At 43.6% G+C, this 15,781-nt stretch overlaps 1 protein-coding gene across 5 annotated transcripts in view; it reads left to right on the forward strand.

Annotated features, from left to right (window-relative positions):
- Positions 1 to 2,543: 2,543 nt before the first annotated feature.
- Positions 2,544 to 15,781, forward strand: part of TMEM62 (transmembrane protein 62) — a 38,032-nt gene continuing 24,794 nt past the window's right edge. The window contains exons 1-5 of one of the 5 annotated variants that reach the window (XM_062205755.1): positions 2,544 to 2,723; positions 3,023 to 3,134; positions 4,240 to 4,377; positions 7,223 to 7,268; positions 14,420 to 14,561. In XM_062205755.1, the coding sequence (XP_062061739.1) occupies positions 2,544 to 2,723; positions 3,023 to 3,134; positions 4,240 to 4,377; positions 7,223 to 7,268; positions 14,420 to 14,561 (618 nt within the window). Of the gene's footprint in view, positions 2,724 to 3,022; positions 3,135 to 4,239; positions 4,378 to 7,192; positions 7,269 to 14,419; positions 14,562 to 15,781 lie in introns of those variants that run through there. The other 4 variants (XM_062205758.1, XM_062205760.1, XM_062205756.1 and 1 more) reach the window with 4 other exon arrangements.

A 15,781-nucleotide genomic window follows, 5' to 3' on the forward strand; every position in this document is an offset into this window, starting at 1 on the left:
TCTCTATAGAAATGACTTTGCAGGACAATGACTTAATAGTTATGTATTTTTTAACAAGATCAACATAAGAAATGGTGACTTGGGCTGGTGCTGTGGTATAGCGGGTAAAGCCACCGCCTGCAGTGCCGGAATCCCATAAGGGCGCTGGTTCGGGTCCCAGCTGCTCCATTTCTGATCCAGCTCTCTGCTATGGCCTGGGAAAGCAGCAGAAGATGGCCCAAGTCCTTGGAACCCTGCACCTGCGTGGGAAGACCCAGAGGAAGCGCCTGGCTCCTGGTTTTGGATCAGCACAGCACGGACAGTTGCGGTCAATTGAGGAGTGAACCAGTGGATGGAAGACCTTTCTCATTCTCTGCCTCTCCTTTCTCTGTATAATTCTGACTTTCAAATATATAAAATAAATCCTTTTTTTATAAAGAAAGAAATGGTGACTTGAAAGAAGTTCTATGAGAGTCATGAATTGAATTTTTGGCTATTGGTGGCAGGATACATTATATTGTTAACTGTCCAATAAATTCTCTCTTGACTTCAGTTCAAGGGTGAGTTTGCTTTCTTGGTGAATTTCTGCCTGCTTTAGTAACCAAGAGTGTAGGATTCAGGCAAGAGTAGGGCACTGGGTTTACTGCTTCGGCTTGTTTTTCAGTGGATGCTCCAGGAAAGCCCATCTTACACAATCGTATTCAGAGGAGGCCAGAACACCACGAACAAGGAAAGCTGCAGGAAACCAGTCTGAGTCAGATTTTTGAGCACACAAGGAATAAAGATGTGTATCGCAAGCAGGAAGGCTCTCTGGCTGCTCCTGTCCCCGCATCCTGCAGACTCCTCTGACCCTCACTATAAAAGCTCCAGCAAACTTCCCAGGGAGGCAGTTTCTTCAGGGAACTATAGCTTCCTGTTGTCATATTCATCACAAATAAAACTTTCCTCTGCGCATCTCCAGTTTGAGGTTGATTATTTAGTAACATCCCAAAGGAACAGACTCCTTGTGTCCACTAACATTTTCTTTCAGACAACTAGAAATCTATTTACCTTTGACTGTCAGGGCCTGGGAGACATGGATTATGCTGAATTGTAATAAATAGCTGGCCAAACCGGATTTGCCTTGAGAACCATTAACTATCATTAAACTGGTCTACTTAGACCATTCCTCTAGGTGTGAAGTTAGGCCCAGCCAATCTGAAACACTCACTGTCTCAACAGGCCTTGTATTTTCTTACCTTAATGCTTTGGTTCATGTTTCTAGGCTTTGATAGAAAGTGCTTCTCTTTACCAAAACTCCAATTTCCACCAGCCAGAAACACTACTCTTCCTATGTATGACACTTCCTTCATTAAACATTCCTTGATTTTTTCCAAAGATGTGACCTACCTCTCCTGATTTTAATATGCTTCCAGCCTTTTATGAGGGTTCTTCAGAAAGTTCACGGACTTAAAAGTTCATGGGAATTAAAAGATAAATTTATGGGGTCTGGAAGTGTGTCACAGGAGGTTAAGTCACAGCTTGCAACACAATATTCATATACCATATTGGAGTGCCAGTTTCAGTCCCGGCTTCTCTACTTCTGATCTAGCTTCCTGCTAACGCACCTGGGAAGGAAGCAGAGGAGAGCTGAAGTACTTGGTTCCCTGGTACTCCTGTGGGAGATGGGAATGGAGCTCCTGGATTTGGCCTGGCCCAGCCCTGGCAGTTGCCAACATTTGGGGAGTGAACCAGCAGATGGAAGACCTTTCCCTCTCTGTCTCTCCCTCTCTGTCACTCTGCCTTTCAAATAAATATCTTAAAAAAGAAAGATACATTTATGGTGCAAAAATAATTTGAAACCAATTGTGGTAAATAAGATTTTTCTTATATTACACTTACTTGTGTATTTCTCTCTCCTACATAAGCTCCTAAGGTAATGAACAATAGCAATTTCTTTCTTTGCAGTTCTTTAAGTTTTCTGCCTTAGATCGATGTCTTCTACTCCAAAGTACTCAAAACGTGCTTACGGAATTGAAATTGGCACAAATACTGGCACTCTATCCCAAGGAAAGTACTCGAAGGGGGCTTTTAAAAAAATGTGCTATTTGTATAAAAATGCTGGTTCAGAACAGCAACACATAATAAGCAATCCAAAAATTCAACAGCAAGGGAGCGGTTAGATAAACTAAGGTCTGGGCCAGAATCTTACTCTGCTCCTGGCCCATTTAAAAGGCGTCCTCACTCGTACTCACTTTGATTCTCACAACAACCCTGCGAAGTACACACAGAGAGGTTGTCATTACCTCCGCTTCACAGGAAGGAAACCGCCCCACCGGGGTCGGGAATGACCGGCCCAGGCGGAGCCAGGACTCTAGCCCCTGCCTGCCGGGTGAAGGCGTCAGCCTAGGTGCAGGCGCAGGTGCAGGCGCAGGCGAGCGCGCCTCCGCAGGCCGAGTGTCCGGCCCGGCCCCGACACCATAGAGTCCGGAAGTGCGGACGGAGCGGCTCCCGGGGGCGGGGCGGTGGGCACAGCTCAGTCCCGCCGGGGACCAACGAGGGTTGCGCCCCGACTGGCGGGCGGGATGGCCGCAGCGCTGGCCCTGCGGGTGGTCGCGGGGCTGGCGGCCGCGGCGGTGGCGGCCCTGCTGCTGGAGCACTACGGCCTGGCCGGGCCGCCGTCGCCGCTGCCCCGGCCCCGCGCCCCCCGGAGGCCGCACCCCGCGCCGGGCCCCGGAGACAGCAACATCTTCTGGGGCCTGCAGGTGACACGGCGGGAGCCCGGCGGGGGGCGGGGGCGGCGCGGGCACGCTGCGGAGAGGCCCTGGCGGTTTCTGCGGGGCACGGCCCGCGCCCGGTGAGGGCCCCAAACTCTGAGGTGGGGGCGTCGGTCATGCGGTAACTGGAGGGTCTGTCCTGTGCTGGCCTCGCTCGGCCCCGCCTGGGAGGGCAACGACGGGTCGTTGGCACGCTGCGCGTTTGTCTTTTTTTTCCTTCCGCGCGAGAGCCGCTGGGCCGCCCCTGCCTGACTCAGACGTCTCTGTTCCATGCCTGCTTTCGGCAGATTTCCGACATTCACGTGAGCAGGTATCGCGATCCAGGCAGAGCGGTAGACTTAGAGAAGTTCTGTTCTGAGACTATTGACATCATTCAACCAGCTCTCGTCCTAGCCACAGGTAGGGAGGGTTGCCGTGCTGCGATGGTGTTCGGTGGTCCGGATGGTAGCATGCTAAGCCGGGGCTGCAGCTGTTCTCCCTGGGGACGTTGGGCGCGCGACGGCCACGGCCCCCCGGCGAGCCCGGCGAGGTATAGAGCAGTTGGGACGTGCTCTTTCCATTTGTCCCTGGACAGCCTGGGTCAAGGCCCAGGCTCAGGTGTCGGCCACCATAAGGTTTCCGGAAGTAGTGGAAGCAGCAGTTGCGTGGTCGGCTGTAGTCAGTCGTCTCTTTTTTTTTGGTTATTGTTGCAGTTCTAGAGAGGATTATGGAAAGTCTTTTCGTTACGGATCAAAACTTGTCTTCTTTTTCCAACTTCCCCGTTTTCTCTGCAGTTTCCATCTTCTATTTTTTAGTTGTTGGAGGCTTCAGGTGACTCAGGGGCACTTTTCCTTCATCCCTTGAGGACTTTGTGACTTGGGTTCGTTGGGCTTTTCAAACCCTTGACCATAGGCTCCCAAACGTGGCGGGTAGAAGCAGCTGCAGGAGCGTCTGTAGACTGGGGGATTCATCTGTCTCTCGGCTGAAAGCCGCCTGCTGATGTGATGGGGTGTCTGTCCTCATTTTGTCCACGGGTCCCTGCTTCACGTGTTCGGTTTTATTTCTGAGAGCCTTTACTCTTATTTTCTGAACTGCACCTTTCGGATTGGTTCCTAATGTGGAAATAATACGTGGTCAGGTCACACACTGTCCTTCTGGGTTTGGAAAATATGGTTGCCATTAATGTCAAGCACCTGCCTCGTGTTGGCATTTCTGATAAAGGATTTTCACTTTATCAGTTTATTCATGTACTTTGAACTGCTCTCTTCAAAGACTCCCCCCTACCACTCATTCGTTTCTAATATCCTAGGAGGTTAAATGGGCTCTGGCTAACTGGTAAGAAACAGACTGCTTGCTGAGAAAATCTTGTTCATGTAGACGGCTGCTTTAGGCATAAGTGGACTCCTAAGTGGCACCTGCCATGTGTTGAGTACTTTATCTTTGTTCCTTCAGTGTGCGTTTTTTAAACATTTGAATCCCCTGGGGTCTATTTGCACTGTGGTTCAGTGCTTCTGTAAACTTACAGGAGACCTGACAGACGCCAAAACCAAGGAACAGTTGGGATCTAGGCAGCAGGAGATAGAATGGCAGACTTACCAGGATATTCTGAAGAAGACAAAGGTGTTGGAAAAAACCAAGTGGCTGGATGTCAAAGGAAACCATGGTAAGAATCCAGACGCAAGTATAGTAAAGACCAGTTTGTTTTTTCCTTCAGGAACCTAGCTTCTCCAATTTATATTGTAAAACTATTTAAAAAAAAAAAAACATTAAATTTAAATGGACTGAAGGCCACAACTCTGAAACACAACTTTAATATGTGGTTCCAAAACTGCATTTGTCACCATTAGTCTTTGAGTTGAAAGTGTAGTCTTGTCTTCTTTGCATGGAAGAAAAACTTCTTGCAAAAATCGTAGAGGTAAGTATGTATGTGTATATATGTATATGTTTTAAAGTTTTATTTATTTATTACTTGAAAGTAAGAGTTAGCAAGATCTTCCATCCGCTGGTTCACTCCTCAGATGGTTGCAATGGCCAGTGCTGGGCCATGCTCAAGCAAGGAGCCAGGAACTTCTTTCAGGTCACCCACATGGGTGGCAGGGACCCCAGCAGTTGGGTCATCTTCTGCTGCTTTTCCCAGGCCATTGGCAGGGAGCTGGATCAGAAATGGAGCAGTTGGGGGCCCAGCGCTGTGGCACAGTGGGTTGATGCCCTGGCCTGAAGCGCCAGCAACCCATGTGGGCACTGGTTCAAGACTTGGCTGCTCCACTTCCAATCCAGCTCTCTGCTATGGCCTGGGAAAGCAGTACAAGATGGTCGAAGTCTTTGGGCCTCTGCACCTGCGAGGGAGCCCTGGAAGAAGCTCCTGGCTCCTGGCCGAAGCGCAGCTCTGGCTGTTGCAGCCAGTTGGGGAGTGAACCATCGGATGGAAGACCTCTCTCCCTGTCTCTCTGCCTCTTCTCTCTGTGTAACTCTGACTTTCAAATAAATAAATAAAAATCTTTTAAAAAAATGAAAAAAAAAAAAAAGAAAGAAAGAAATGGAGCAGTAGGGATTTGAACCGGCAGCCATATGAGATGCCAGCATTGCAGGCAGTGGTTTTACCTGCCATGCCACATGCTGGCTCCAAAAGTGGAAGAAGCTATCCTGTTAACTGCATAATGTATGATTCTATTTATATGACATTCATGAAAAAGTTAAACTATAGACAACAGATTCTGGTTGCTAGGGGTTGGGGATGGGGGAAGAGATTGACTACAAAGAGATATCATGAGAGGATTTTGGGGGGTGATGGGACTGTTTTGTATTTTGATTGTGGTGGTGGATTTTGTGTGCTCATATCTGTCAAGATACACAGCACTGTGCATGATAAAGGATGAACTTCATTGTGTATAAATTAAAAATTCTTTTAGTTATAAACATCCCCATAGACTAGGCAAAAAAAATGGATAATCTGTTGCATTGTTTAGATTATCCTTGTTGTGTTAGTACAGAAATGAACTCTTCAAAAGAGTACTGAGGGTAGATGTAGTTGTTTTATTTATTCTTTTTTTTTAACAGGCAGAGTGGATAGTGAGAGAGAGAGACAGAGAGAAAGGTCTTCCTTTTTGCCGTTGGTTCACCCTCCAATGGCCGCTGTGGCTGGCGCATCTCGCTGATCCGAAGCCAGGAGCTTCTCCTGGTCTCCCACGGGGTGCATGGCCCAAGCACTTGGGCCATCCTCTACTGCACTCCCTGGCCACAGCAGAGAGCTGGTCTGGAAGAGGGGCAACCGGGATAGAATCCAGCGCCCCGACCGGGACTAGAACCCGGTGTGCCGGTGCCGCAAGGCAGAGGAGTAGCCTGTTAAGCCACGGCGCCGGCCGATGTAGTTGTTTTATAAAGACTGACTATCTTACTAGTTAAGTACTTCATTTATCTGCTTTATTCAATCATTAATAGCCATTGAGTACCTATTTATATATTTTTTAAAAGTATCATTTTAAACAGATAGTTCTTCTTGGTGACATATACAACTCTTGGTTTAGTCAGAAAATGCTGTTTATAAATAATTCTTCCAAGGAGCTCAGAATTCTTAATTTAGAAAATAGGCTATCTGGCTTACAGCTTTCTCTGGCATGTGTTTCACCTTTTCCCGATCCTACATAGTGGTATAGGTAAAATTTTTTTCCCAGTAAATGCCAAACCTGCTTATATTTTTGAAAGTGTTCCAAGCCAAATTACTGACTTATTTATTTCAAGTAATAAATATAAAAAAGTCTTCCAATTCAATAATTTGGGCAGTCCTTTGTAGTTCATAATTACATAATTTGACTTGTGTAGGTATAAATGCTTATGATGTGTTCACATAGGGTTCACATATCATAAGATAGGTAAGGAAGCTTGATGTCAGTGAAATTTAACTACAGGTTGTTCTTGTTAGTAAGGAGATTGATACTTCTTTTGGCTTAACTGAACTCACAGGCTTACTCTCTAAGGTTATTAGAAATACAGTGGATTCCTGGAAGCTAAAAATGATGAGCAATTTTAGCTGTTGTAACCAAGCAATCAAAGTCTCTCGAATCATTATACTTCTAGGTGAATGTTCCAAGATATCTTAAACTTTACCATTCTATAACATCATTCCCATTGAATCTTCTAAGAGTTAAGAGAGGGGATTTTTCCCTGTTACCAAAGTGATCCACCATTTGGAATTACTTCTTCCTAGCTTCCAGAATCACATGATTTGACAGCAGCAACAACAGTCTATTCTTATAGCTTCAAATTGATTTATTCTGAATTTACATAATTCAAAGCACCTATTATTATCCAGTATATAGGTGCCTTAGAGAATCTAGGTAGTCTAAATTATTTTAAGCTATCATGATTTTAAAAAAAATATTGGTATAACTGAGTGGTGTTCTATTATTTATAAGTGTTATGGAAAGAATTGTCATTTTTCTTTAGTCATTAACATGTTTGCATTTTTCTTTTTAATGTAGATCCATGTTTGCTTTTTTCTTTTTGATTAGATGCATACAACCTTCCAAGTCTCAACAGTGTCCAGAATTATTACAGGTACTGTACTGATCAGGAGACAGACCACCATATGGAGCCTGTGTTATAAGCAGGTGCACTCAATTGAATGAATAAATGAAAACATTTTTAACATGCAACTTCTACATGAAGAACTTTTGGTAATTTAGAGAAGGAAGCTGTGTATGTATGTGACAAATTCAATACTTTTTGTTTTTTGAAATTTTTGCTTTCCTTTCATTCTGTTTCAAATACTTTAATGCTTTGTGTTAGTCAATGGTACTTTTATTTATTTATTTTTTAAAAGTTTATTTATTTGAAAGGCAGAGTTACAGAGAGGCAGAGAGAGAGAGAGAGAGGTCTTACATTTGTTGGTTCACTCCCCAGATGGCCACAGCTGGCTGGAGCTATGCCAGTCCAAAGCCAGGAGCCAGACGCTTCTGGGTCTCCCATGTGACTGCAGAGGCACAAGAACTTGGGCCATCTTCTGTTTTCCCAGGCCATAGCAGAGAGCTGGATTGGAGGTGGAGCAGCCAGGACTCAAACTGGTGCCCATTTGGGATGCTAGTGCTGCAGACCAGGGTTTTAATCCACTGCACCACAGCGCCGACCTTAGTGGTACTTTTAATACTCTACAGAGGCTTCTTTTGACCATTGGTGCATAGCAAAAGCCATTTCAGTCAGAGTTTGATAGCCAAATCCCTGAAGCCAATGGGTTTTCAGAATGCTGGGGTGGCTAGAGAGCCCAGTTGGTCACCCCTAGCTACTGTATCCTCCCTTCCTTCCTTCCTTCCTTCCTTCCTTCCTTCCTTCCTTCCTTCCTTCCTTCCTCTCTCTCTCTCTCTCTCTCATTTATTTATTTTTAAGATTTATTTTATTTATTTGAAAGACAGAGTTACAGAGAGAGGGAGACAGAGACAAAGAGGTCTTCCATCCGCTGGTTCACTCCCCAGATGGCCGCAACAGTAGGAACTGTGCCGATCTGAAGCCAGGAGCCAGGAGCTTCTTCTGGGTCTCCCATGTGGGTGCAGGGGCCCAAGGTCTTGAGCCATCTGCTGCTGCTTTCCTAGGCCATAGCAAAGAGCTGGATTGAAGAAGAGCGGCCGGGACTAGAACTGGTGCCCATATGGGATGCTGGCGCTTCAGGCCAGGGCATTAACCCGCTGCACCACAGTGCTGGCCCCTCTTTCTTTCTCTTTTTTTCTTATTTATTTGAGAGGCTGGTTCACTCCCCAAATGAACAGAGTTGGGCCATACCAAAGCCATGAGCCAGGAACTTCTTCTGGGTCTCCCATGTGGGTGCAGGGGCCAAACGACTTGGGCCATCTTCGACTGCTTTCCCAGGTCATTAGCAGGAAGCTGGATTGGCAGAGGAGTAGCCAGGACACAGACTGGCCCCCATATGAGATGCCTGTGCTGCAGGCAGAGGCTTAACCTACTACACCACAGCACAGACACTGCTCTATCCTTGCATCCCATGTCATACAAATAATAAATTTTCTTTATATGTCATAAATGTTAAAAAAAAAAGCTAGGAAATTTCTGAGTTAGAAAACCAGTTCTTTAGTTTCAGTGTGTTGAAATTCTTTGGGTCACAGTTTCACTTTCAATTCTTGGGTCACCATTGGCTTTGTTCTGCATTGTCAATCAGTAGCCAAGTGTTTATTGAGATAAAGGAGCTAATGTTTAAAAATGTGGCCTCTGTCTTCAAGGAATTTATAGTCCAGCTAAGGGAGAAAAGGATTACATAGGGAATGACTAGAAGAGAGCATGAAGGCAGGGCTAATGGAATGCTGGATGACTTAGTGCCCATGATAATCACAATGAGAAGTCAGAAGAGAGACTAAGGGGTGGACATGGGTCATAGTTTATAAAAGAAATAAAGTGGTCGGCCGGTGCCGTGGCTTAACAGGCTAATCCTCCGCCTTGCGGCGCCGGCACACCGGGTTCTAGTCCTGGTTGGGGTGCCAGATTCTATCCTGGTTGCCCCTCTTCCAGGCCAGCTCTCTGCTGTGGCCCGGGAGTGCAGTGGAGAATGGCCCAAGTCCTTGGGCCCTGCACCCCATGGGAGACCAGGAGAAGCACCTGGCTCCTGCCTTTGGATCAGCAAGATGCGCCGGCTGCAGCGGCCATTGGAGAGTGAACCAACGGCAAAAAGAAAGACCTTTCTCTCTGTCTCTCTCTCACTCACTGTCAAAAAAAAACCAAAACCATTGTGTATATTAAATTACATGTGTTTGTCAAATATTTCCTAAAAGGGCATTTAAATCTCTTCTGATTAGAGTCCTTTCTTACAAAGGAGAAATATAGCATTCTAAGAGAGTATGTGAGTTCACATCATCTATTTGTCAGAATTAGGATCCTTCCTTCACTAATGATAAGGAAGCTGGAAAAGCATAACAACAACAAAAAAAAACTTAAGTAAAAAAAAAAAAAAAGAAAGAAAGTGGTGTCCAGGCTTAAAATATAGCTTGCATTTGGAGAAGTAAGAAATACCAGGGAGTGTATTTTAGGCAAAAGGATAGGCATGAACAGAGCTTTGAAAGCTAGATGAGTTTGGAGTGTGGAGACAGGGGATGGCAGTAAAGAAATTAGTTTCATGAGAATGAAGATTCTCACTGAGGACTGGTGTGATGCTGGATAAGTAGCTTAGAGCAAGTTTATGGAAGTCATAACTAACAAGCACAGACATTTAGATAAGATAGGTAATAGTTCATAATCCAGTATAGATTCTTTAGGAGACAAGTAACATAATGAACACAGTATTTTGTACAGGGCAGTCTCACAACAGAAAAAGAAGAAGATAGGAGTAAAAAGGAAAACCTAGGGAGAGATTGGAGTTCGTGGGTCAAATAGGAGATCCTACTCCAGTCCTCTCTGGTATAGGAAGGGCCTGAAATGAACAGAAGGCATCTGTCTGTACAAAGTCCTTGATATGGGCATGCTGACATCAGCTTGGGGATGCCAGATCAAAAAGCTTTGATTAACCGACTACATTTATAGGATTAGAGTCACTGTAACTTGGAAGAAGAGATAATTCTTTTTTGTTAATGTGAGACAGGGAAAAGATAGATGAAAATCTTTCTTTTCACTGTTTCTTAGATGGTGACTAAGGACATAGTTATGAGACATTTTCAAAGAAGAATTACAGGACTTGGGGTCTGAGTAGTTACTGGGAAAGTAAAGTGATTTGTGACTTTTAAGTTTCTTTTATATTTTTTTGTTCCTAGCCATCTAAACAATCTGAATTTAATAAGTGACATTTTGTGAGAGATACACATTTTACAGAAATGTGAACTTGAGGGAAAAACATTTTAAGCTCAATCTTAATTTTTTTAAATTTATTTATTCATTGGAAAGGCAGAGTTACAGAGAGACAGGGGGAAACAGAGAGAAAGAGAGAGAGAGAGAGAGATCTTTTATCTGCTGATGACCAGATTAGCCCAATGGCTGGGGCTTGACCAAGCTGAAGTCAGGGGCTTTTTCTAGGTCTCCTAGGTGGATGGTGGGGACCCGAGTGCCTGGGACATCTGCTGCATTCCCAGATGCGTTAGCAGGGAGCTGAATCAGAAGCCGAGCAGCCAGGATTTGAATTGTACACAGTAAAATAAGTTTCAAATATTAGTTGGGAGATATACTAACAAATAATTGGGGTGGGGCCGCCGCTGTGGCGCAGCAGGTTAATGCCCTGGCCTGAAGCGCCAGCATCCTATATGGGCACTGGTTCAAGACCCAGCTGCTCCACTTCCAATCCAGCTGTCTGCTAGGCCTGGTGTATTTAATACCATTTTTTGAATTCTGCATTTTGGCTTTCTCTGGGGTCTTTTTTGTATTTCTATACTATCTTTTTATTCTCCTTTAAATGTTCTATACACACAAGGGATACTCTCTTTTCATCATACATTTCTTGGTAAAATTTTTTAACTTTAGGATATGGCATTTAGCGTGCTACTTTGTTTCTAAGTACTCCAGTTATTTGTTTTGTTTTATTTATTTTTAGGATTTATTTATTTATTTGAAAGTCAGAGTTACACAGAGGAGAGGCAGAGAGAGAGAGAGAGGTCTTCCATCCAATGGTTCACTCCCCAGTTGGCTGCAATGGCTGGAGCTATGCTGATCCAAAGCCAGGAGCCAGGAGCTTCTTCTGGGTCTCCCCCACTAGTGCAGGGGCCCAAGGACCTCGGCCATCTTCTGCTGCTTTCTCAGGCACATTAGCAAGGAGCTGGATCAGAAGTGGAGAGCTGGGACTCAAACTGGAGCCCATATGGGATGTTGGTGCTGCAGGCATTGGTTTAATCTGTTATGCCACATTGCTGGCCCCCAATTTTTTTAAATTTATTTATATATGAGAGACTGTGAGTGCTACTATTCATTGATTCACTCCCCAAATGCATGAAATAGCTCTTAGCCTGTTAGGAGCTGAAGCCAGGAGCTAGGAATTCAATCCATGCTTCCATATGGGTAGCAGGAACCCAACTGCCTGAGCCATCATTGCTCCCTCCTAGAGTCTTCATTAGCAAGAAGCTGGAATCAGGAGCTGGAGCTAGGAATTGAACCCAGGCACTGAAATATGGGATACAGGGGTCCCAGATGATGTCTTAACTGCTAAGCTAAATGCCCATTCCCATCATATATTTTACCCTCTGCTTTCAAGTGGGTGTATTTTTTTTTTAAGATTTTATTTATTTATTTGAGAGGTAGAGTTACAGACAGTGAGAGATAGAGACAGAGAGAAAGGTCTTCCTTTGGCTGGTTCACTCCCTAAATGGCGTCAACGGCCGGAGTTGCATGAATCAGGAGCCAGGAGCTTCTTCTGAGTGTCCCACTTGGGTGCAGGGGCCCAAGCATTTGGACCATCTTCCACTGGTTTCCCAGGCCATAGCAAGAGAGCTGGATTGGAAGAGGAGCAGCTGGGACTAGAACCAGTGCCCATGTGAGATGCTGGCGCTTCAGGCCAGGGCTTTAACCTGCTGTGCCACAGCGCCGGCCCTGAGGTGTTTTTTCCTTAAAAATTCTCATCTTTTTGTGAAAGGCAGAGAGACACAAAGAGAGGGAGAGAGTGCCTGTCCAATGGTTCACTTCCCAAGTACCCCAACAGCCAGGGCTCTGCCACATTGAGGCTAGGAGGCTGGAACACAATCTGGGTCTCCCACATGGGTGACAGTAGCCCAAGCATTTGAGCCATCACCTGCTGCCTCCTAGGGTTCACATTAGCAGGAAGCTAGAATCATTAGTACTAGGATTCAAACCCAGGCACTCTGAAATGGGATGCAGGCATCTTAACCACTGAGCCAAACATCCACTCAGATATTTATTTATTCAAATTTGTTACTCATTTTTATATGTTTGAAAGACAGAGCAAGAGAGAGAGAGAGAGAGAAATATCTTCTGTCCTCTGGTTCTGCCTCCAAGAGCTGGGACTGGACTAGGCTGAAGCCAGAAGCCAGGAGCTCCTCCATATGGGTCTCCCATGTGGTGGCAGGGTCTCAAGTACTTGGGCCATTGCCTGTTGCCGCCCTCGAACACTGGGACTGGATCCCAAGCATTCCAATATGGGATGCAGGCATCCCAAGCAGCCACTTAACCTGCTGTACTACAACCTCTGTACCACCCACACCCTCCATATATTTTTAAATGATTGAATTTTAATGTGTCAAAAAACATAGCAAGAGAAACAACTTCTGTGAGATAGTAAATCCTGAAGAGTAAGAATGAACAAATAAATAAATAGGTACAAATTTCAGAGAACCCTGAAATGGAAATTCATTACCAAGAGAGGCAATAGAATTAGTTGACTTTGTTTAATATAGGTTTGACTAATTTTTCAGTATTGATTATAATGTTTATGTAATATATTTTCTTTGTTTATATTGATGGCTGTTGTGGCTTAAATATAGCTCCCTTGTAACACATTAAATTTCAGAAGTCTATTTGTGTTTTAGAATATGTCTGTTAGGTTAAACATTATTTAAGACACTTAGACAAATTATGATACCAACTTTTCTTATGATGTTCTGCCATTTGAATAATATATGTATGCCCCTAATAGAACCTGTACTTTCCTAGTCATTTATTCCACAAATGCTAAATGAGAGCCTACTCTGTTAACATCCTTTTTCCCTGTCTTCACTCCTTAACTTTCTGGACTTGAGCACTGTTGACATTTAAGGAGGTTTGGACTGTCATTACTACCTGTGGACCCAGTATATTTTTAGGAACTGAAAAAGATTTACTCACCCAGTCCTAGATGAGCAGTATATGACTTCATCTTTGCAAGTCCTTTTTGAGAACTAAGCCTTTCTAGTCCTGTTTCAAGAAGCAAACACCTTTGGGGCCAGTGCTGTATCGTAGAGGGTAAAGCCTCCGCCTGCGACACCAGCATCCCATATGGGCACCAATTCAAGACCTGGCTGCTACACTTCTGATCCAGCTCCCTGCTAATGTTCCTGGGAAAGTAGCAGAAGATGGCCCAAATGCTTGGGCCCCTGTACCCATGTGGGAGACCTGAAAGAAGCTCCTGACTCCTGGCTTTGGGCCTGGCCCAGCCCCAGCTGTTGGAGCCATTTGGGGAGTGAATCAGCAGGTGGAAGATCTCTGTAACTCTGACTTTCAAGTCAATAAATAAATCTTTAAAAATAAATAAATAAAAGGAAACACCTTTTTTATGCAGAGACTTCAAAAAGTCAATGAAAAATGGAATTAAAAGATAAGTTTATTTTGGTACAAAAAAAGTTTGAAACTCATGCATAATTTTTTCATAACATTTTCCATGAAGTTTTTGAAGCCATTTCATATTTCACTACCCCCAGAACTCACTTGGGTACTCAGTAGGCTCTCACTGAAGTTTTAAGTGATTGATAAGTACTATTTCACTGGTTTCTTATTCATTTCTTTACAGTATTTATTGGATTGCCTAAAACAGCCTTTTTATTTCTCAGCTTTATTTGGTGACCTTATATTTGATTATTGACGAATTAGCTTGCACACGGCTTTGAAGACAGGAGAAGAAAATCTTCGAAATTTCTTTTAATCAGTTTATCCGTTGTGGACCTAATTTAATGTATTTCTCTGTCAGATCAGCAAATTTGTCCTTGAGAGGGAGGGAAAATCTAGTGTGATATTAGGGGAGGAATGTACATTGACCTTGTCTTTCTTATGGTTGCACTACAACTTTCCTGTCTTGTATTTTTTAGGAAATATTCTGCTGTACGTAGGGATGGCTCTTTCCATTATGTCCACAGTACTCCCTTTGGCAACTATTCTTTCATCTATGTGGACGCCACCCAAGATCCAGGGCCTAAGAGACCCTATAATTTCTTTGGGATTTTAGATCAGGTACAGTAAAAGTCTCACTTCCCTTTGTAGCTTACCTATTTTTTATTTTTTCCACAGATACATATGTATCACTTAAAGTTTCCTAGGTAAACAAGTTCTTATGTACAAATGCTTAAGAAAATTTTTATTGTGGTTCAGGTATAGCTCGAAGTTGTGCTACTTCAGCCATGTTATCAGATATCCCTGTTCTTAACCCCAAAATCTGGAGAAGAGGCACCTTGTATTTTGTATTTAGTCAGTAAGCATTTGTTAAACATGTACTAAGTGCAATATGTATTTTGTGACGTGCAGGGCATATAGCTTTGTGTGATGTGTGTTATAATACTAAATTCCTACACTTGGCCATTCTAACTAGTAGTCTACTTTTTTTTAATAAGTAAGGACAACAATTAAATTTGTTTCTTTTCAAATATTTTTGGCAAGACTAGTTAAAACTATAGCTATTTAACTAGTAAAACTATATACAACTGTCTATACAGTTACATTATCAACCTCTCCTTATGTCTTGGTCCAACAAATGCCAACTCATCATTTAATGAGCACATATACCTATCTAAGACATGTGTACCCATATGTAACTGTACAAAGCTGATAAGATAAAGTCCCTGGCCTCTTATTTAATCTAGTGGTACAATATACATCCAGTACAGAAATAACTAAAATAAACATCAGAATCTGCTAAGTGGTGAAAGAGGTTAGGAGTTATATGATGGTTCAAAAGATCTTTTTTTAATTTTAAGATTTATTTATTTATTGGAAAAATCAGAGTGACAGAGAAAGGGATGGGCCAGGTTGAATCCAGAAGGCCAGAACTCCATTCAGTTGTCCCACTTAGGTGGCAGGAACCCAAACCCTTGAGCCATCATCTGTTGCCTACCCAGTCATACAAACAGGAAGCTGGATCAAAGCAGAGGATTCAGGACTTGAACCAGACACTCCTATAAGGGATGCAAGTGTTGAAAGTGCCAGTTTAACCTACTGTGCCGCCATGCCTGCCCCTCACACCCCTCAAAGGGTCTTGAAATCAAGTTGAATGTTATATTGTCAAATGCATTGTGTGGTTTTCAACATTTAAATTAATAAAGTTAGATTTTGTTTCCTACCAACCAAATGTCTTTGGTCAGAATGGAGTAACTTTTTTTTTTTTTTTAAAGGAATTACTTATTTATTTGAAAGCATCATGGGGGGCGGGGAGAGAGAGAGAGAAAGAGAATCTGCCA

This window comes from Lepus europaeus, chromosome 11 (assembly GCF_033115175.1).
Source record: "Lepus europaeus isolate LE1 chromosome 11, mLepTim1.pri, whole genome shotgun sequence".
In the NCBI taxonomy this organism is placed as follows: domain Eukaryota; kingdom Metazoa; phylum Chordata; class Mammalia; order Lagomorpha; family Leporidae; genus Lepus; species Lepus europaeus.